Source organism: Hyla sarda, chromosome 1 (assembly GCF_029499605.1).
Source record: "Hyla sarda isolate aHylSar1 chromosome 1, aHylSar1.hap1, whole genome shotgun sequence".
NCBI lineage: Eukaryota > Metazoa > Chordata > Amphibia > Anura > Hylidae > Hyla > Hyla sarda.
In genome coordinates this window covers 460967956-460989633 of record NC_079189.1, presented here as the reverse complement: position 1 = coordinate 460989633, position 21678 = coordinate 460967956, and the positions used below count along the sequence as shown (strand labels likewise).

General features: G+C 43.2%; 1 protein-coding gene across 1 annotated transcript in view; it reads left to right on the top strand.

The window, feature by feature from the left end:
- ANAPC5 (anaphase promoting complex subunit 5) overlaps nt 1-21678 on the top strand; it is a 37146-nt gene that overhangs the window by 4087 nt on the left and 11381 nt on the right. Inside the window, exons 3-12 of the mRNA XM_056534651.1 lie at nt 226-335; nt 452-683; nt 923-989; nt 1564-1665; nt 2076-2266; nt 9393-9474; nt 9700-9792; nt 10377-10558; nt 10880-11015; nt 11750-11824. Of these exons, the coding sequence (XP_056390626.1) occupies nt 226-335; nt 452-683; nt 923-989; nt 1564-1665; nt 2076-2266; nt 9393-9474; nt 9700-9792; nt 10377-10558; nt 10880-11015; nt 11750-11824 (1270 nt within the window). The remainder of the gene's footprint in view (nt 1-225; nt 336-451; nt 684-922; nt 990-1563; nt 1666-2075; nt 2267-9392; nt 9475-9699; nt 9793-10376; nt 10559-10879; nt 11016-11749; nt 11825-21678) is intronic.

Below are 21678 nucleotides of genomic sequence, written 5' to 3'. Positions count from 1 at the left end.
TGGCCAAAAATGACACTTCCTTTCCATCAGGTATATAGGGGTCTATAAATAGGTTTACTTTATGTCTTAGGAGTTTTGGTTCACATACAGCAAATGTTAACAAAAATGTGGTGTGGATACAACTTTAGCCCCTTACTTTGATCTGCTCTCATATGGCATTTGAAGGCAATTCTCAATACTTAGCTGTCTTAGACTTTCTAGCTGACTTTTTTCCCTCTCTCCTAGGATAAAGCTCATGGCAGAAGGGGAGCTAAAAGACATGGAGCTGTTTTTTTATGAACTTTCAGACTCCTTCTCAGGGACTGAACCTGATGTGCACAAAACTAGTGTTGTGGGTAGGTACATAAAGCAGATATGTTTGTGTGAGTTCTAGAAGTGTAGTGTAAGTTCAATAGTTGCTATCCAAACAAGTGCCTTAGATGTACTTAGACCCTCTTCTTCACTTTTTAAGGTCTATTTCTTCGCCACATGATCTTGGCCTACAACAAACTTTCCTTTAGTCAGGTCTACAAATTGTACACCTCCCTGCAGAACTACTTCCAGTGTGATAAAGCGAAGACAACCTCAAAAACAGAGAATGAAGAGGCAGAAATGGAGCTCGCCAACACTGAGGAAGATGAAGAGGAACAAGAATTAAGTGAAGAACGAGAGATGGAGAAAGAAGACCTCGACTGTCCTATTGGGTAATATGAAACAAACTTCTTTTCTTTTTGATCATAGAAACTTCAGTTAGATCTTCTATGTAGAAAAGGCAATCTCATGGCAATGGTTTTACCATAAACTCTGACTAATAACATAAATGGGCCTGTCAAGTTTCGGATGGGCTTTTGACAGCTGTAAAGACTATTAATTTTGTTAAAACGCCATGGTAGGATGTAAATATATACCTGATACTAGTTCCTACTTTATTCTTTTATTGTAGAGAAGAAGAGTTAGCATGTAACGGACCTCTGTCCCAAAAACAAGCAGAGTATTTTTTGTCACACCAGGTATGCCAGTTATTAAATACTTTATGTAATTGTATGTAACTTGCTTGAGATGACCTGTACCAAGTTTTACATGTGAAAATAGCAGGTGATCAGGCATGTATCACTGAATGAGGACCCCACTCTCCTGGCTTAATGGAGCATACATGCTTGTCTTGCTGCTCCATTCATTTGGGAGATTGTGGGGGTCCAATGGCATTTTTTTTGTATGTGGCCCTACTGTACTTTTTATATGTTTTTGCTTTTTATAAAGTGATTACTGACTTTGCGTAAATCTAACAGATTTTTTTCAAGCTCTATATTAGGCTGTATTATTGGGCCGTTCTTCCCCAGACTTATATAGTGCTGTATGGAGGCAATGTACAGTAACGCATGAAGTGGTTTTGGCTGTGGCTTGCTCCACTGTACAGGGACTCTACAATGTGTAAGAGTCCCGAATACAGAATTCCACTACAATTATTCCTGTATTTTGAGAGATTCTTTTTTTTTTATAAAGTTGCTGGAGATGGTTATGTCTGATTGGATATGTGTTACCCCTTCATTGAAATGCATCCATATTCCAATTGTTGTCTTCCAGGCCTCATTGCTGAAGAATGATGAAAGTAAAGCTTTGTCACCTGTCCTTTTGCAAACAGAGTTGAACAATCTGCTAAAGTTTAACCCAGACTTTGCTGAAGCTGTGAGTTTTTAGGCACAATCATTGCATTTTTTGGTGTATGGGTGCAGTGCATGATACAGGAATACTGGGAACACCCAAGAGAGAATTCCATAAATCCCTCACACTGCAACAAACAACACATTTGGCTCACACATATCAATGGCATCATTTTAGCCGATGTCTTGGTTAGAGGCAGGCTAATTTCTAATATACTTTGCAATGAATTATAACTTTGACATTACCTTTTACACTTGATACTGCACTTTCTTTGAAGAATTCTCTGCCAGGGTTGGGATTTGGGATGTAGACAGGTTTTTCACATTTGTTTTTTAAACAAGAAACTAGATGTCATAATCACCAACTGTAAAATCAAACTTGATTATAGAAAATCCTCATCAGTTTTTTAAAACTATTTTTTATTTTTTTTTAAGCATTATCTTAGCTATTTAAATAGTCTACGTGTCCAAGATGTGTTTAGTTCAACTCACAGCCTGCTTCACTACTTTGACCGTCTAATCCTCACTGGCGCAGAAAGTAAAAGCAACGGAGATGAAGGTTATGGACGGAGCCTACGATATGCTGCACTCAACCTGGCTGCACTCCATTGTCGCTTTGGACATTAGTATGTATCTGATTTCTTCTTTAACATTTACTACTGACATCCAACTCCTTAAGGACGCAGGGCGTACCTGTATGCCCTGCGCCCGCTCCCCTTTTGTGATGGGGGCTCAGGAGCTTAGCCCGCATCATCGATTGCGGTGATGCCCACCATTAACCCCTTAAACACTATGATCAAAGTGGATTGCGGCATCTAAAATAAAAAATAAATAGTCCTGGCAGCTCAGTGGAGCTGATCGGGACCACCGTGATAAAACCGCAGTGTCCACATTAGCTAAGAAGACAGCATGAGGGCCCTTACCTGCCTCCTTCCCATCCGATCGGTGGCTTGATGCGCCAGGAAGCCTCAGCAGCCTGGAGAAATCGAGCACCAATAACACTGATCAATGCTATGCTATGGCATAGCATTGAACAGTGTATGCAATCTAAGGATTGCATGTAATAGTCCCCTATGGGGACTAAAAAATAGTGTTTAAAAAAAAAAAAAGTTCATAAATATAAATTAACACCTTCCATAATAAAAGTTTCAATCACCCCCCTTTTCCCATAAAAGAAAAATTAACAAAAATAAACATGTGGTATTGCCACGTGCTTAACCCGTCCCGGACACAGGGTGTACACCGGTGAATGGAACGGGATGCCTGCCCCCCCAAACCCCCCCCCCCCCCCCCCCCCCCCATATGTCGGCGATCAGGTGGTCAGTTCAGACCAGCGATTCCGGGTCAATCAGGTCTCCGGTGGCCCCGAAAAAAAGTTCCAAGACAGCACCTATCGCCCTTTACCAGCAGGAGTGAGGTGGCACGCTCACGTGAACGACCAATCACTATCCTGCTGGGTGGTGATCAGGGCGTTATCACCAGTGATCGTGGTGGCGATTGGTGCCTTACCTGTCCGGAGGTCGTGGGGGTCCCTTCTGGCAGCAGGAGCGGCAGGATACAGCTGGAGGTGAGGCCTGTTCGCCTCCTGCTGTTGCATAGCAACAACTACCAGAATGCACAGCCAAAGGGCATGCTGGGAGTTGCAGTTTTGCAACAGCTGGAGGCACATTTTTTCCACACTTTTTTCCCCCCCAGCATGCATGGATAGCCAAACTGCAAGGTGGGAGTTGTAGTTTTGCAACAGCTGGAGGCCCCCCCCCCCCCCCCCCATGTGAATGTACAGGGTACATTCACACGGGTGGGAGTTTACAGTGAGTTTCCTGCTGGGTTTAAGATGCGGCAAATTTTCGGCTGCAGCTCAAACTCCCAGCGTCTCGTACGACACGGTTTCCAAAACGGAGCCTCCAGCTGTTGCAAAACAACAACCCCCAGTATTGCTGGACAGCCATTGATTGTCCAGACATGCTGGGAGTTTTACAACAGTTGGAATCCCCAAAATTTATAATGCAATTTCTCCCGAGTACGGAAATACCCATTATGTGGACTTAAAATGCTCTGCGGGTGCACAACAGGGCTCAGGAGTGGCTGATCATAAACACAGCGGTTCTGACATAAACACAAAAAAACACACACACATGTGACCCCATTTTGGAAACATAAGGGGTATAGTGAGCCTAAACAGGTGTTTGACTAATTTTCGTTAAAGTTTGACGTGAAAATGAGAAATTTTTTTTTTTTTTTTTTTTTTTTTTTTTACTAAGTATTTCATTATTACACGGGTAATGGGGAAAAAAAAGCCCCACAAAATTTGTACCCCATTTCTTCTGAGTAAGAGAATACCCCATATGTGGATGTAAAGTGCTCTGCGGGTGTGCACTACAGGGCTCAGAAGAGGAACGCCATTGGGCTTTTGGAGAGAGAATTTGGTTGGAATTGAAGGCCATGTGTGTTTACAAAGCCCACATAGTGCCAGAACAGAGGAACCCTCACATGTGACCCCCATTTTGGAAACTACACCCCTCAAGGAATGTAGCAAGGGGTTCAGTGAGCATTTACACCCCACAGGTGTCGGACAGATTTTTTGAACAGTGGTCCATGAAAATAAAATTTTTCATTTGCATATCCCACTGTTCCAAAGGTCTGTCAAACGGCAGTGGGGTGTAAATGCTCACTTCACCCCTTATTACATTCCGTGAGGGGTGTAGTTTCCGAAATAGATTCACATGTGGGGGGGTCCACTCTTCTGGCAGCACGGGGCTTTGTAAACTCACATGGCCCCCGACTTCCATTCCAACCAAATTCTCTCTCCAAAAGCCTGGCGCTCCTTCTCTTCTGAGCCCTGTAATGCGCCCGCAGAGCACTTTACATCCACATATGGGGTGTTTCCATACTCAGAAGAAATGGTGTTAAAAATTTTGGTGCTTTTTCTTCTATTACCCCTTGTGAAAATAAAAAACTTGGGGTAACACCAGCATTTTAGTGAAAAAAGTAAAATTTTTCATTTTCGCGTCCAACTTTAGCAACAATTTCTCACACCTGTGGGGTGTAAAGGCTCACTGTACCCCTTGTTTCGTTCCTTGAGTGGGGTATTTTCCAAAATAGCGTGCCATGTGTTTTTTATTTTTATTTTTTTGCTGTTCTGGCACCATGGGGGCTTCCTAAATGCGACATGCCCCCCAAAAACCATTCCAGCAAAATTTTCTTTCAAAAAGCCAAATGTGGTTTATTCTCTCCTGAGCATTGTAGTGCGCTCACAGAGCACTTTACGTCCACACATGGGGTATTTCCATAATGGGGTTACAAATTTTGGGGGGGCATTTTCTCCTATTGCCTCTTGTAAAAATGGTAAATTTGGGGAAAAAATGCATTTTAGGGAAAAAAAATGTAAATTGAACTTACACATCCAACTTTAACGAAAGTTGTTACATGCCTTAAGGGGTTTAGTTTCCAAAATAGTATGCCATGTGTTTTGCTGTTCTGGCACCATAAGGGCATCCTAAATGCGACATACCCCTCAAAAATCATTTCAGCAATATTTACTCTCCAAATCCCATTGTCGCTCCTTCCCTTCTGAGCCCTCTACTGCGCCCGCAGAACACTTTACATCCACATACGAGGTATTTCCTTTCTCGAGAGAGATTGGGTTACACATTTTGGGGGTCTTTTTCTCCTTTTACCCATTGTAAAATTTCAAAGTATGGGTCTACAAGAACATGCCAGTGTAAAAAAAAAAAAAATTACGATTTTAAATTTTCTCATTCACTTTGCTGCTATTCCTGTGAAACACCTAAAGGGTTAACAAACTTTTTGAATGTCATTTTGTATACTTTGAGGGGTGCAGTTTTTATAATGGGGTCATTTATGGGGTATTTCTCATATGAAAGCCCCTCAAATCCACTTCAAACTGAACTGGTCCCTGAAAAATTCTGATTTTGAAAAATTGGAAAATTGCTGCTAAACTTTGAAGCCCTCTGATGTCTTCAAAAAGTACAAACATGTCAACTTTATGATGCCAACATAAAGTAGACATATTGTATATTTAAATCAATATATAATTTATTTGGAATGTCTATTTTCATTACAATCAGAGCGCTTCAAAGTAAAAAAAAAGATACATTTTCAGATTTTTCATGACATTTTTGAATATTTCACCAAGAAATGATGCAAGTATCGACAAAAATTTACCACTAACATAAAGTAGAATGTCACGAAAAACTCTCTGAATCAAATTCATAAGTAAAAGCATCCCAGAGTTATTAATACTTAACCCCTTAAAGACGCAGGGTTTTTCAGTTTTTGCATTTTCGTTTTTTCCTCCTTACCTTTTAAAAATCATAACGCCTTCAATTTTGCACCTAAAAATCCATATTATGGCTTATTTTTTGCGTCACCAATTCTACTTTGCATTGACATTAGTCGTTTTACCCAAAAATCCACGGCAAAACAGAAAAAAAAAATCAGTGTGCGACAAAATCTAAGCAAAAACGCAATTTTGTAACTTTTGGGGGCTTCCGTTTCTACGCAGTGCATATTTCGTTAAAAAATGACACCTTTATCATTATTCTGTAGGTCCATAAGGTTAAAATGATACCCTACTTATATAGGTTTGATTTTGTCTTACTCCTGGAAATAATCATAACTACATGCAGGAAAATATATACGTTTAAAAATGTCCTTCTGACCCCTATAACTTTTTTTATTTTTCCACGTACAGGGCGGAATGAGAGCTCATTTTTTGCTCCATGAGCTGAAGGTTTTTATTGGTACCATTTTTCGTTTTGATCTGACTTTTTGATCACTTTTTTATTCATTTTTTAATGGTATAAAAAGTGAGCCAAAAATACGCTTTTTTGGACTTTGGAATTTTTTTACGTGTATGCCATTGACTGTGCGGTTTATTTAACTATATATTTTTATAGTTCGGACATTTACACACGCGGCGATACCACATATGTTTATTTTTATTTTACTCTGTTTTATTTTTTTAATGGGAAAAGGGGGGTGATTCAAACTTTTATTAGGGAAAGGGTTAAATGATCTTTATTAAAAAAAAAAAATTACAATTTTTTTTGCAGTGTTATAGCTCCCTTTATTGTACTGCTTTTAAAAAATCCCAAACTTTTAAAGAAAAATCTGTATGTTTAAAACTGCCCTATTTTGACCGCCTACAACTTTCTTATTTTTCTATTTTCAGGGATGTGTGAGGGCTCATTTTTTGCGCCATGATCTGTAGTTTGTTTTAGTACTACGTTTGCGCATATGTGACTTTTTGGTCCCTTTATATTACATTTTTTTGCAGTTTGATGTGACAAAAATGCTGAAATTTGGGACTTTTTGTTTTCTTTTAAGTTTACGCCATTTGCCATAGGGGATCATTAACATTATATTTTCATAGTTCGGACATTTACACACGCGACGATACCACATGACGCAATGCAGCACCATACATTTACGGCACGTGTCCTTAAGGGGTTAAAGTCATAATGGGCTTGGTCCTTTAAGGGTTTAAAGGAAATGGGCTTGGTCCTTTTAAGAGGTTAAAGGGAAAACTGTCAGCCAGTTCACCCAATCTAAACCCAATATACTGGGTGATAGTGTGGGTGAACTGGAGTCCAACGAGGGGTCACTTTAGTGTGTGCCCTGGCCGCTGAGTTGTCCCCTGCTAAAGTTCTGTTTGTCCTCTCTGCAGTAGAGCTTTGAAGGCGGTCCCCCAGTGTCCATATCTCTTTGGGTCCCTGAGGAAGGGACCCAAATTCAAGAGAAACTTACTCGAGTAATTCCTCTTGAATGTTCATTCTTCTTGCGGAATACGCTAGCAGAAGTCCATTGAAGTCAATGGTAAAAGTTTTTCCGCTTGATATGGTTTCCGCACAAAATTTGCGCAGAATTTCTGTGGAAATTCCACACAAAAAAAGTAAAAATAAAAAGGGAAATTCCACTTGGTGGTTGAAGTCCAGCAAAAAATAAGTTTTCTCCTATACTCCGTTTGCGATTTTCCTGCAAAAAACGTAAATTCCAAAGCCTAAGTCCGCCCCTGTGGTTTGCATATTAATTTTTTTCAACTCCACGTTCTAGTGACGTGGAGTAACTTGCCCTCGGAGCACAGCGCTCTGTCTACAGAGCACATGCGCCTGAAGTTTTTACGCAGCTTTTACGTCCTGATGACATGAGCTGTGCGTACGCGCCGGGCCCTCGCTACAGGAGCCAGGAGTAGCAAGGGTCCGGTGCGTGCGCAGTTACACTGCACAGAGCGTTTCCAGACGCCCAGCTTTCATGTCATCAGGGCGTGAGAGCTGCGTAAAAACTTCAGGCGCATACACTCTGCAGACAGCGCTGCGCTCTGAGGGCATGTGACTCCACGTCACAATGGCAGAAGGAGGCCTTCTGCCTGCCATAGTAAATCTGCTAATAGAGTCTGGCTCAATGACTCATTTTTGGTCACAATACATCTCAGAAATTTTTTTTTACAAAAAGTTCCATTGACACTTAAAGGGGTACTCCGGTGAAAAACTTTTTTTTTTCTTTAAATGAACTGGTGCCAGAAAGTTAAACAGATTTGTAAATTACTTCTATTAAAAAATCTTAATCCTTCCTGTACTTATTAGCTGCTGAATACTACAATGGAAATTATTTTCTTTTTGAAACACAGAACTGTCTGCTGACATCATGAGCACAGTGCTCCCTGCTGACATCTCTGTCCATTTTATGAACTGTCCAGAACAGCATATGTTTGTTATGGGGATTTCCTTTTTACGCTGGACAGTTCCTAAAAATGGACAGAGATGTCAGCAAAGAGCACTGTGCTCATGATGTCAGCAGACAGCTCTGTGTTTCAAACGGAAAAGAATTTCCACTGTAGTATTCAGCAGCTAATAAGTACAGGAAGGATTAAGATTTTTTAATAGAAGTAGTTTACAAATCTGTTTAACTTTCTGGCACCAGTTCATTTAAAAAAATAAGTTTTTCACCGGAGTTCCCCTTTTAAAGGAAAACTGTCATCAGTATCACCCGCACTAACCTGTCATACAGGCTTGTAGTTTGGGTGATACAGATCAAAATGATACTTAGAATGTTTTTCTTTTCATGTAAATGAGGTCCTTGGGGCATGGGCGGAGCTAGGACCGGAGCTCTGGGCACCCCACGTGATCTTCTGCCGGGCGGGCTCATCAATATACATGGCCTCCCTCCCGGCACTCGCGGCAGGTTTTCGCCACGGCGCATGCGCCGCTCCCAAAGTGCACCCGTAAGCGGCATCAGTTTCAGCCTCATGAGGCTGAGACTGTCTCAGTGTGTACATATGTAGAGGCGCATGCACCGTGCCGCGAGAGCAGGGAGGGGGAGGCTGTGCATATTGATGAGCCAGGCGGAGCACCCACCGAAGATCACGTGGAGTGCCCGGAAGCTTGGGTCCTAGCTCCGCCCATGCCCCAAGGACCTCATTTACATAAAAAGAAAAACAGCGATAACGGCGCAACGGTTGGGCAATTCAGGACATTGTAAGTATTATTTTGATTAGTATCGCCTGCACTTCAAGCCTGTATGACAGGTTAGTGCGGGTGATACTGATGACAGATTTCCTTTAAATGGTACCTTTCTTATTGGTAGGGAAAACCTCACAAACTATTGTGAATTAATTTCTGTTATTGCTATAATTTTACTATGTCAAATTACCCCATAGACCCTCAGCATAAAAGTGTGTAAATGAAGATGTTTTTCTATTCACTGTATTTATTACATGCATGTTTTCTGTAGTCATCAAGCAGAGCTGGCCCTGCAAGAAGCCATAAGGATAGCCCAAGAATCAAGTGACCATGTCTGCCTACAGCACTGTCTGGTATGTTCAGTGTGCATTTACCTTTAGGAGGGCAATAGAAGTGTGGATAATGGCCAGGATGTAGTCACTAGTTAAATGGGACTGCTTCTAGTATATGTCAACATCTGATTTTGACAGGTCAGAATTCTAGCCATGACTGACAGTTCTACTCAGCTCTTGCTAATATGGAAGCTAATTATGGATGATTTCATATTTTATATATCATTTTTTTTTTTCTTTCCCCAGAGTTGGTTGTACATATTGAAAAGCAGAAAAGGTGAAGACAGCAGCGTTTTACTGGAACACTCCGTAAAGAAAGCTGTCCACTTTGGGCTGCCAGTAAGTTTATAATCACTGCCCTTACAAAGGATATTATGGATACACAGGTGTGCGTGTGTGTGTGTGTGTATGTATACACACATATATATATATATATATATATATATATATATAATTATAATTTTTTAAGTGTGTGTATTACCTGTGTGGGTACTCATTGAACTTTCACATTAACGTGGTAGCCAGAGGTGAGAACAGTTAATGGGGTACTCCCACCCTAGACATCTTATCCCCTATCCAAAGGATAGGGGATAAGGTGTCTGATCGCGGGGGTCCCGCTGCTGGGGACCCCCGCATTATTGCATGCAGCACACACCTTTGTTCTCACCAGAACCGCTGGAGGGTCTGAGTCGCAACTCCGGGAACGGAAGTCCGTGACATCAGGACTCCGCCCCTGTGTGACGTCACTCCCGTCCCCTCAATGCAAGTCTATGGGAGGGGGCGTGACCCCTTTTAGTAATTTGGCTGACAAATATCTTATGTCTTTTGCCAGCTAAACAAAATTTATTAAACCTCATTACAAATAAGTTTATTTTTTTCCCTCTAAGTCACTACTTAGACACTGACAACACTTCCTCTTTTAGTACCTCGCTTCCCTTGGCATTCAGTCTTTGGTCCAGCAACGGGCATTTGCAGGAAAGACTGCAGATAAACTTATGGACGCACTAAAAGACTCCGACCTCCTTCACTGGAAGCACAGTTTATCTGAGCTTATTGACATTAGCACTGCTCAGAAGACTGCAATCTGGAGATTATATGGGCAAAGGTATCTGTCATTGTTTTTATGTACCTAAGAATATTATGTAAACAGTTTCTAAATATTTTAGTACATCATCATCTAGTATATTACTGTTGAGAAACTAATATCCAAAGTGGAAAATTATAATTTATTTGGGGTCTTCCCAGAACTTCCTTTCATAAAGGATTTGTTTTTTAATGTTTTTAGTGCATATATTTATGATACTTGTACTGAATATCCCTGGTGGTTGTTCTGGTACATATTTTTTCTTGTGTTGCCCAACTTGTTTGTAATAAAACAATGACTTTGCAGTAGGTGCATGTGCTCCTCATATATTATTTCTTACAGCACGATGGCATTGCAGCAAGCACAGATGCTCCTCAGTATGAACAGTTTGGAATCCGTTAACGTAAACGTCCAACAGAATAACACTGAATCATTTGCTGTAGTTTTGTGTCATCTTGCAGAGCTACATGCAGAACAGGTAAGTGTGTTATTTTATTGTTTTCCATTATTAACTCCTTAAGGACACAGCCCATTTGGCCTTGAGGATACAGCCAAGTCTCATTTTCCTTTTTTTTTTATTAGTTTTTTTATATATAAACGTTTACACCATTTACCGTATGGGATAATTACATTATATTTTTATAGTGCATACATTTCCACACACTGCAATACCTACCCGATATGTATGTATGTTTATTTTTTTTACATTTTTATTTATAAAATGGGGGAAAAAGGGTGATTTCATTTATTATTGGGGAGGGACTTATTAACTTTAAAAAAAAAAAACATACCATTTTTTTTTGTCCCCCACAGGGGGGTATTTAGAACAATGGAGCAGCCCTGGAACATGGGAGCAGAGCTCTGGCCACCATCTTGACTTATCGGTCCCCCACAGTCACGCTGCAGGTGGTTCAATGAGTCTCACAAAACCCCACAGAAAATTTAGATGCTATGATCTGTATTGATCATGGCATTTGAAGAGTTAATGGCAGACATCAGTGTGATCGTGGATGTCTACCATTATCTGCAAGTCCCCGGCTGCTGACTACAGCAGCCATTTTGGTCGGATCACCGTGACTGGAGAAGCAGTGATCACGGAACCCTGTAACATACATGTATGTCGCTGTGTGCCAAGAACCAGGACACAGCGACGCTGTAAAGCATTGTCTTTTCCTTACATAATTACACGCTGGTTATGCATTTGTTTTGCAGGGTTGTTTTGCTGCTGCTTCTGAGATCTTAAAACATTTAAAAGAAAGGTTCCCTCCAAATTCCCAACATGCAAAGGTGAAATTTTACATATTTTTACTTGTGCCCTTTTCCTGCCAATATTCTTTATATTTCTGTAAAAATCTAAAGCCTTTTTCTCCTATGTTATAAACCTGCATATTTAGACTTACATGTGGAGCAAACCCTTACAGAATAAACAATGGAAGCTTTAGCAGCCATCACAATAAAATTCCAGCTGTATTTAATTTCAATACACCTTTTCACAAGATTTAGATGTTAGTATCTTGTGTAGTTGTGCTTCGAAATGTAATAAAACCTAGAATTTTATGCTATTGGGTCCTAGAGCTTCCTTTGTTGTGGTTCCCTGCACCTCCGTGTATCCTGTATTGAAGCTGTTTTTTTTTTCTGTCAAAACCATACAGAAACCAATATTGTAATTTCCTAAAACCCCTTACATTATAATATATAGGTAAGTAGCCGGTGGAAATATACATACCTTGCCATATATGCATGGCCCATTGATTGAGTGAGACCAGCAGCTGTGTTTGCAGATGTTAGCATGGACCTGACTAGTTGACCCTATGATAAATGTGCCTATTAGCACTAAACCTGGCATCACACTGGTCTCAATTAATAGGTTTAAACTTAATTGTTTCGCACCCTTAAATGTAAAATATAAATCGAACAATGGATAATAGTTTATAGAAAAGGTTAAAAATAAATTTTTTTATTATAATTTTAACTAACAGTAAAAATCTTCCAAATTTGGTGCTAGCACTCATAATGACCTTTAAAAAGGGTACTCCGGTAGAAAACTATTTTTTTTTTTTTTATATCAACTGGCTCCAAAAAGTTAAACAGATTTGTAAATTAGAGATAAATGGAAATGTGTGTGCAGCTCACAACCTTGTATCCGAGGTTAAATTGTGGTTGACAAATCTGTCCCCACCGACTGAGTAAAATAAATTTAGAAACAAAATTTCAACCACCCCTCAAGGATACCACCCTACTGGGTGCACAGTGAAAAAATGGTTTGAAGACAGTTTGTTTGAACAATGCAAAAAATATTTATTAAAATACAATTAAAATTATCCAATTAAACATTTGAACAGAGCAATATTGAATATAACACTAATACATAACTTTTATTAAAGGGGTATTCCAGGCAAACCTTTTTTTTTTTTATATATATATCAACTGGCTCCGGAAAGTTAAACAGATTTGCAAATTACTTCTATTAAAAAAATCTTAATCCTTCCAATAGTTATTAGCTTCTGAAGTTTTCTGTCTAACTGCTGTCCCGTCCCGGGAGGTGTGCATGATGGGAGAATATCCCCCTAGGAACTGCACAGCTCCCGGGACGTGAGTCATCAGAGAGCAGTTAGACAGAAAACAACAACTCAACTTCAGAAGCTAATAACTATTGGAAGGATTAAGATTTTTTAATAGAAGTAATTTACAAATCTGTTTAACTTTCCAGAGCCAGTTGATATATAAAAAAAGTTTTGGCCTGGAATACCCCTTTAAATTCACTCTAAAATGGGGACAAAAAAAACCCCAAGACCATCAAAATAAAGCAACAAAACACACACTATATCAGAAATATGAAGTGACAGATGAGAACTCAATGGTAGTCCAAGTCAGTTTACACAAAAAAACCACAATAAGATTTTTTTTTTTATCCCTATCAACACCACAATCGGTTAGATAATGTAATAAATATACACAACTCCTAGATAAAGGAGGGGGTATAGGTGAGGGTAGAGAGGGGGAAGGACCTAGGGAGGCGATAGGCCGAGTATGGTGGTTGGCCGCTACCTGTCACGTACCCTGATATCCCCTGTTCTATACCTAACCCTAGGCGGAGTTGACGCCCTGATAAGGGCGGCCCCGCTCCGGAACCTAGTCTATTCTGTCACCTAATTTCCCTGATATTACAATTAGGGAAAGTACTGACTGTCTCACTGGGGAGCCCTATATAGCTAAGTGGACAGGGATGGATGCCCCTATCTTCTATATTATAGATATTTATATATAATGTGAGACTTCACCCTAGGGTGGAAAGAAAGAATAGACAATTTCTATCAGATTGATGTTAGACTCGATATGATATTGATGGTACTGCTCTACACAAAATTATCTGTGTCTCTTATATACACAGCTATATCTCTATAATTAGACATGAAAATATGCTCATTACACTGTATATACAGTGGCCCACAAGGCCTAGTAGATGGCAACTCAATTGGACGAGTTATAGTACCTCCGGAGGATAGACGTAAAGTCACAGCTTATTCACTACAACCAGCCCACAGAATGGATTAAAAAATTACACCTCGATTATGGATGCAAACATGTAAAAAGTCACACATGACTGAATACAGAGAAGGATATACTTATCCGATATAGGAGTTGAATAGAGATGTCCCGACGCGTTTCACACACCCCTGTTCTTCAGGGGACAATTGGGGGCTATATACATGCTCAGGAATGATGGCCTATGGAGGAGCAGTGTAGATGGTAACTGCCAGAGACCATGTCTGTTGCCGGCCGGTTTTTATGTGAAGGAAAGTTTCTCCCTCTAAAATGATGCAACCAATGTCATAATATCACGAATATACACACAACAGGTATTGGTTAATCTTACCTGTTGTTCTTTTCACTTGTTTACCCGGAACTGGCGTAAGACGCCAAATCCATGCGGTCTCCGGGATACACAGTAGTCCTGTTACTGCTTGAGAGCGGTCTATTCTTTCTTTCCACCCTAGGGTGAAGTCTCACATTATATATAAATATCGATAATATATAAGATAGGGGCATCCATCCCTGTCGACTTAGCTATATAGGGCTCCCCAGTGAGACAGTCAGTACTTTCCCTAATTGTCATATATCAGGGCAATTAGGTGACAGAATAGACTAGGTTCCGGAGCTGCGGCGTGTGGCTGTTGTAATGTCGGACCCTCGCTGGCTTACTCCGGTGGAAATGTTCGCGGTGGTGGCAGCATGTAAGGTAGAATCAGAAGCAGGTGAGTGCGTCAGACGGATAGAAATCCCGGCTGGAGCAGCGGGTCTATAAGCGGCTGGTTTAAGTTAAGTCGGCTTCTGAATGGGCACTGCGTCTTTGTAGTGCTCTGTTCAGACAAAGTCTTAAGCCTAGATGCGTTTCAGGGTACTGCAACTAGACCCCTTCCTCAGTAGGCAAATTTTGTAATTACATAATTTGCCTACTGAGGAAGGGGTCTAGTTGCAGTACCCTGAAACGCGTCTAGGCTTAAGACTTTGTCTGAACAGAGTGCTCTCTCTCTCTCCAACTATGCATGTGTGGGTTGCAAGTCTAAAATCCCTGGGGGTTCTATGGAGTCCTCCTGCTCCTCCAAATTGACCTCGCCGTCTGTTTCGGTGGTCCCTGAGGTTCCGGCGTTATGCGTGGGGCCCCTTCCTACTCCAGAATGGATATCTTCCCTCACCCAGTCGATCTCTGATTTGGCTAGGGTCTCCAAGTCAGTGGTCTCTGCTTTGGAACGGTCCTCCCTGCGGGATACCCCCAGAGGATTACGTTCAGTGTCTCCTGACCCGCTCTTCCTCCGCGCTTCAAAGCACTCTGGCTCTTCTTTAGACCGAACTCGAGGTGGCCCCTCTTTTTGCCGGTCTCGCTCTTCCTCTCCGGCTCACAGACGGCACTCCCGTTCCAGGAGCCGTTCTCCGGGTCCTCGCTCTAGGTCCCCGTTCTCTCACTGTAGGTCTCCCTCTCCTCAGTCTAGGGTTGCCTCCACAGGTTCCTGTTCCCCAGGGGAAGCAGCGGACGATGGATCAGATTCCACTCTGGATCATGCCTGTAAAAGAGAAAAAAGAGAGACCGGAGGGAGGCGCCTCGTGTGATACCGTATGGGTAAGCAACATGAAAAACTTGGGGGTCGGTTAAGACACAACCCTAGGTAGTGGCTGCTCACCTGAGAGCAAGTGAAAACTTGCGTGTCAACCCACAATGGGGTTACCAGAAGTGGCAAAGATGGTAGGACTGCTGCCAAGCCGGAGGTCACAGGGGAGGAAAGACAACCAATCCTGATGAAACTTTAGGCAGGTAGAACAAAAAGACCCCAATAGGCGCTGCAGATTCCCACGAAGTAAACCAAACCAGAGATGAAGTGGTAATAGTGCAAAACACTGGAAGGTTTATTGTAGTAAAAACAATAAAATACAGATTACGTGTTTCGGGGGAGCCACCCCCTTCTTCAGATCAGAGTATCATACTCTGATCTGAAGAAGGGGGTGGCTCCCCCGAAACGCGTAATCTGTATTTTATTGTTTTTACTACAATAAACCTTCCAGTGTTTTGCACTATTACCACTTCATCTCTGGTTTGGTTTACTTCGTGGGAATCTGCAGCGCCTATTGGGGTCTTTTTGTTCTACCTGCCTAAAAAACTCTGGATCATGAGGATTATTCTACAAAGTCCTAAATGGTGGATAGATTAGTGTCTTCCAGGATTTATTACCATACCTGGAAGACTTATTTTCGCTGGTGCGAAGCGCAGGCCTTGTCTCCGGTGGTGTTTTCCTTTCCGCGCCTTCTCGCTTTTCTTCAGTCGGGGCTGGACCAGTCTTTGACCCTCAGTTCACTTAACCTCCTGAGCGGTAATCCCGAGCGTGACTCGGGGTTAATTTTCCCTGCCAGGATCGGTAACCCCGAGTCACGCTCGGGGTAGAATTGCAGAGTTCCCGGCCGGGCTGCACGATATATCGCAAAAGCAATGCGATATAGCGATGCGGCCCCCGGGAAAACATGCGATTATCTGCTCTGGTCGGCTCCCGTTGCGGGGGCCGGCCAGAGCAGGTAAAGAAAAATACTAAAAGTCAGTGTTTCCCTACCAGGGGGCCTCCAGCTGTTGCAAAACTACAACTCTCAGCATGCCCGAACAGCCAAAGGCTGTCCGGGCATGCTGGGAGTAGTAGTTTCACAACAGCTGGAGGCCCCCTGGTAGAAAAGCACTGAGCTAAGTGTAAAAGGAAGAAGTAGTAAAATAAAAAAACTTTTGCTCACCTAGTCCCGGTCCCTGCAGATGCCGTTCCCCTCCTCCGTGCGGTCCGAGGTGTCCTCTCTTCACTATTCATCTTCTAGGACCTTTCACTTTTCAGCCAATCACAGACCGCAGTGGTGTAAAGCCTGTGATTGGCTGAAGGGGAAAGGGCTTGTTCTGCAGCAAATACACTAGGTTTGAAATCTGCCCGGCAAACCTAGTGTATACTGCTGCAGAACAAGACAAGGTGAGAAGGGGGGATGAATGTGACAAAGGGGGAATGTGATGGGGGGGGGATGTGACAAGGGGGGGAATGTGACAGGGGGGGGGATGTGACAAGGGGGGGAATGTGACAGGGGGGATGTGACAGAGGGGGGATGTGACAGGGGGGATGTGACAGAGGGGGGATGTGACAAGGGGGGAATGTGACAAGGGGGGAATGTGACAAGGGGGGAATGTGACAAGGGGGGAATGTGACAAGGGGGGAATGTGACAAGGGGGGAATGTGACAAGGGGGGAATGTGACAAGGGGGGAATGTGACAAGGGGGGAATGTGACAAGGGGGGAATGTGACAGGGGGGAGGGGAATGTGACATGAAGGGGGGATGTGACAGGGGGGAGGGGAATGTGACATGAAGGGGGAATGTGACAAGGAGGGGGGAGAATGTGACAAGGAGGGGGGAGAATGTGACAAGGAGGGGGGAGAATGTGACAAGGAGGGGGGAGAATGTGACGGGGGATGTGACAAGGGAGAGGGGAGAATGTGACGGGGGATGTGACAAGGGAGAGGGGAATGTGACGGGGGAGATGTGAAATGGGCGGAAGGAGATGTGAAATTCAGTTAAAAAAAATTGTACCGCTTTTGGTACAAATTTCCAGACAGAATCATACCGCCAGGGAGGTTAAGTGTCAGGCGTCTGCTCTCTCTATTCTTTTCCAACGACAGTAGGCCTCTAATCCCCATGTCCGCACCTTTTTGCAGGGTGTGGCTCACGAGGCTCCAACTTTCAGGTCTCCTACTCCTCTGTGTGATCTCAATCTTGTGCTTGGAGCTTTGAGAGAGGCTCCATTCGAACCCCTTAGGGAGGCCTCTCTTCGTATCCTTTCGTGGAAGGTCGCCTTCCTCATTGCCATCACTTCTATTAGGCGGGTCTCTGAGTTGGCGTCTCTTTCCTGCCGTTCCCCTCTCTTGGTCCTTCATCAGGACAAGGTGGTTTTTTGTCCACCTCCTTCTTTTTTGCCCAAAGTGGTTTCTTCTGTTCATGTGAACAAAGATATTGTTCTTCCTCCCTTTTGTCCCTCCCCTGCCAATGCCAGGGAACGCTCTCTTCACACCCTTGATGTGGTATGGGCTGTCCGGACCTACCTTTCGGTCACCTCCTCTTTTCCTTTTTTTTTTTTTTTGTGATCACTGAGGGAAGTCGCAAGGGTCTTCCGGCTTCCAAGGCGTCCATCTCTCGGTGGATTCGCTCTGCCATTTCAGAATCCTACTGTCGCAAGGGCAAGATTCCTCCCTTTCAAGTGACTGCGCACTCCACGCGTTCTGTGGGGGATTCTTGGGCTCACCGCAATAGGGCTTCGGCTATGCAGGTTTGTAAGGCGGCCACCTGGTCGTCCTTACATACTTTCACCAAGTTCTACCAAGTGCATACTTTTTGCGTCGTCTGACGCCGGTTTTGGCCGCAAGGTGTTGCAGGCGGCAGTGGCTTCATCCTCTGCATGATTTTGAGTTGAGTGGATTTTTTCTTCCCACCCCGGGGACTGCTTTGGTACGTCCCACGGTCTGTATCCCCCCAATGGTTTCTGACCGAGAAATGTAGATTTTTTTTATGCTTACCGTAAAATCTCTTTCTCGGAGGATCCATTGGGGGACACAGCGCCCACCCATGGTTTGTGTACCAGTTTCATTGTTTTGTCCGAGGGTTTTTTTTTTTTGTATTTTTTTTTGTTTTTTTTTGTCTGTTCCCTTGGACTTCTGCTGGTATTTTTCTTTTGTTGTTGGTTGCCTTCTATTGCTTTAGGACTAAACTGATTAGCTCCGGTCAGTAGGCGGGGTATATCCTGCCAGGAGGGGCCGAACTTTTTTTGTTTGCCTAGTGTCAGCACCTCCTAGCGGCAAGAGCATATACCATGGTCTGTGTCCCCCCAATGAATCCTCCGAGAGAGAGATTTTACGGTAAGCATAAAAAAAAATCTACATTTCGCGCCACGTTTCACTAATAACGTTAGCTCATCCAAAATTTGATCAATCAGGGGTTTGGAGAACTGCTTCCCACTTAGCAAACAGACCATGTTTAGAAATCTGCAGGAGACGATCACGAAAGCATCGGTAAAGTTACGATAGAGAGACCAACCATGGCTGTGAACCTACCACATCCTCAAAGGGAGAGGAGGATAATTCAGGAAAGGGGTCTCGGAGCCAAGAGGTACAGAAGGACAAGAGTTGAGACACCTGAAGGAAATGAGAGAATTTCATGCAGGGTAAGCTACCATCTGTCATCAGGGTGCATAAAGTGCTTCGCCTACCGAACTCCTTTAAGTCGCCAAGTCTCAAACAGTCTATTTTCTCTACCTTGGGGGAACTCCGGATGACCCCAGAGCTTAAGGCGCCCAGATAGCAAAAAGGGAAGTCTATAAGCCCTACTCTTAGCTTTCCATGTTAAAAACCGTATCTCTGATCACAAGGAAACGCTTTATGTAGGCAGGAAAGCATGAGATGCGAGCCTGAAGGTAAGAGTCTAAATTCCATGGAGAGATCAAATCGGCCTCCAAGGAATAATTGGAATGCTAATCGGAGCCATGGAGCCAGTCCATGATATGGCGGAAGATGCAAGATAGATTATAGCCACGGATGTTGGGGAAACCAACCCCACCATCAGCCTTGCAAAGCATCAGTTTTTGGAGTGCAATCCGCGGGCGCTTTCCTGCCCTTATAAAACGTGTAAAGGCCAAATCAGTGCAGTAACATCTTTTGTGTTTAAGGAGAATAGGCAGAGTTTGTAATTGGTACAATAGGCGGGGGAAGGAAATCATCTTAAGAAGATAGCACCTACCCATGAATGGCAGTGGGAACCATCTATTAAGCTCCACCCTAATTCTTTAAATAGTGGGGGATAATTCAGGTTATTGGGCAGACTAGATGGGCCAAGTGGTTCTTATCTGCCGACACATTCTATGTTTTTATCTTTCTATGTACATAGAGGATTGGACTTTTCCAATGTGTATCCCTCGATAAGTAATAGAGGATTTAATCAAGGCTGCCGGTAGACCCAGTGAGGCCCAATGACTAAGCGGCTCAGAGGGAGTATCTCTCTTTTGGTCGGGTTAATCTGATACCCCGAAAAAGATCTGAAGTGATCAAGGGTTGACAGCAGGGAAGCGTAGTGAGCATAAAGACAAGGATGTAATCTGCAAAAAGATTTGTTAACCTCCCTATGCCTGACAAAAATGCCTTTTATATAAATCCGAGTCCTCCAAGTATCTCGCCAGGGGTTCCAGTGCCAAATTAAATAACGAGGGACAGGGGACACCTCTGCCTTGTTCCTTTAAACAGAGGGAAGGGGGGGGGGGACACACAAAATAGCCGGTGTGAACCTGTGCCAGTGGGGAGGAGTAAACCTCCCAAGAAAGTACGAAAACTCCAAGTAACTCCCACCCTGTCCAGCATCATCCCGAGCCAGTTCCATTTAACGTTGTCAAGACTTTTTGGCATCAAGTCAGTAGCAGTGGCTGTTCCCCTGGCTCAGAACGGTGCTGCACTCTATCCAGAACGGTTAACACTTTACGTATGTTCCCAACCGCAGAACGGTTACGAACAAATCCCGCCTGAGAAGGGCCAATGAGGGAGGGCATAAACTGACTCAAACGGTCGGCTAACATTTTTGACATTCGTTTAAGGTGTTGGTTGATTAATAAAATAGGGTGGTAAGATTGGGGGGAGAAGGGGATCTTTGCCAGGTTTTAGTAGGAGTTTAATGGTGACTGTATTAGAGTGAAGAGGCAGAGAGCCCTTATGTAAGACATGATTAAAGTAAGATGTCAGTGGGGAAGAGGATTTTGTCACTAGGTCGAACAGTCGCCTGGGAGGCCTCCCCACCTTTCCTATCCTCCGCAGTCACCGCCACTGCATTCATGTCCCCCCCCCCCCCCCCCCCCCCTAAAATTTTAAAGGGAACCGGGTCACTTAGATCATAGTGGACATGGACTGAAAATTCTGTTTGTTATCCCCTTTCGGAGCATAGCAATATGTAAATACTATACTCATGGCATTCAACATTTTAACCCACTTCCTGTTAGCATCCGCTTTCTTAGACAGCACCTCGCCCCCAAAAGTCCTGTTGAGAAGAATCAGGGTACCCGCTTTACCACCCACCGCTGCGGCCCCTATTACCTCCCCAACCCAAAGTTTAGACATATGGACCAGATCATCGGAGGCCAGGTGGGTTTCTTGTAGAACGACAATATCTGGATGGAGGCGCTTCAAACGACGTAAGATCTGTATTCTCTTATTGGGGAGAGGAGGCCCTTCACGTTCCAGGAGATATGCATGGCTGAAAAGAAAGAGAAGAAGAAAAAGTGAAGGGAGAGAAGAAGAGAAAGAAAAACTCGCACTCACTCACACACACACACACACACACACACACACACACACACACTAGTCAATTGGGAGACCAAGATGTCTGCTAGGGGGACGGGAAACAACAAGACCCAAGCAGAAAGCAGGAGCTGCGAGGACAAGTACAAGGGCAAAACAAAAACAGGACTAACAAAAAGGCAAAGGACGCACAAAAACGTAGTGTAGTACGGGCACTCAGGGAGCGCTTTCACACAGTGTTACTGACTTCACTTTTTTCTACCAAGCCCGGTACAGGTACCCCCCAGCTAACTATAAGAT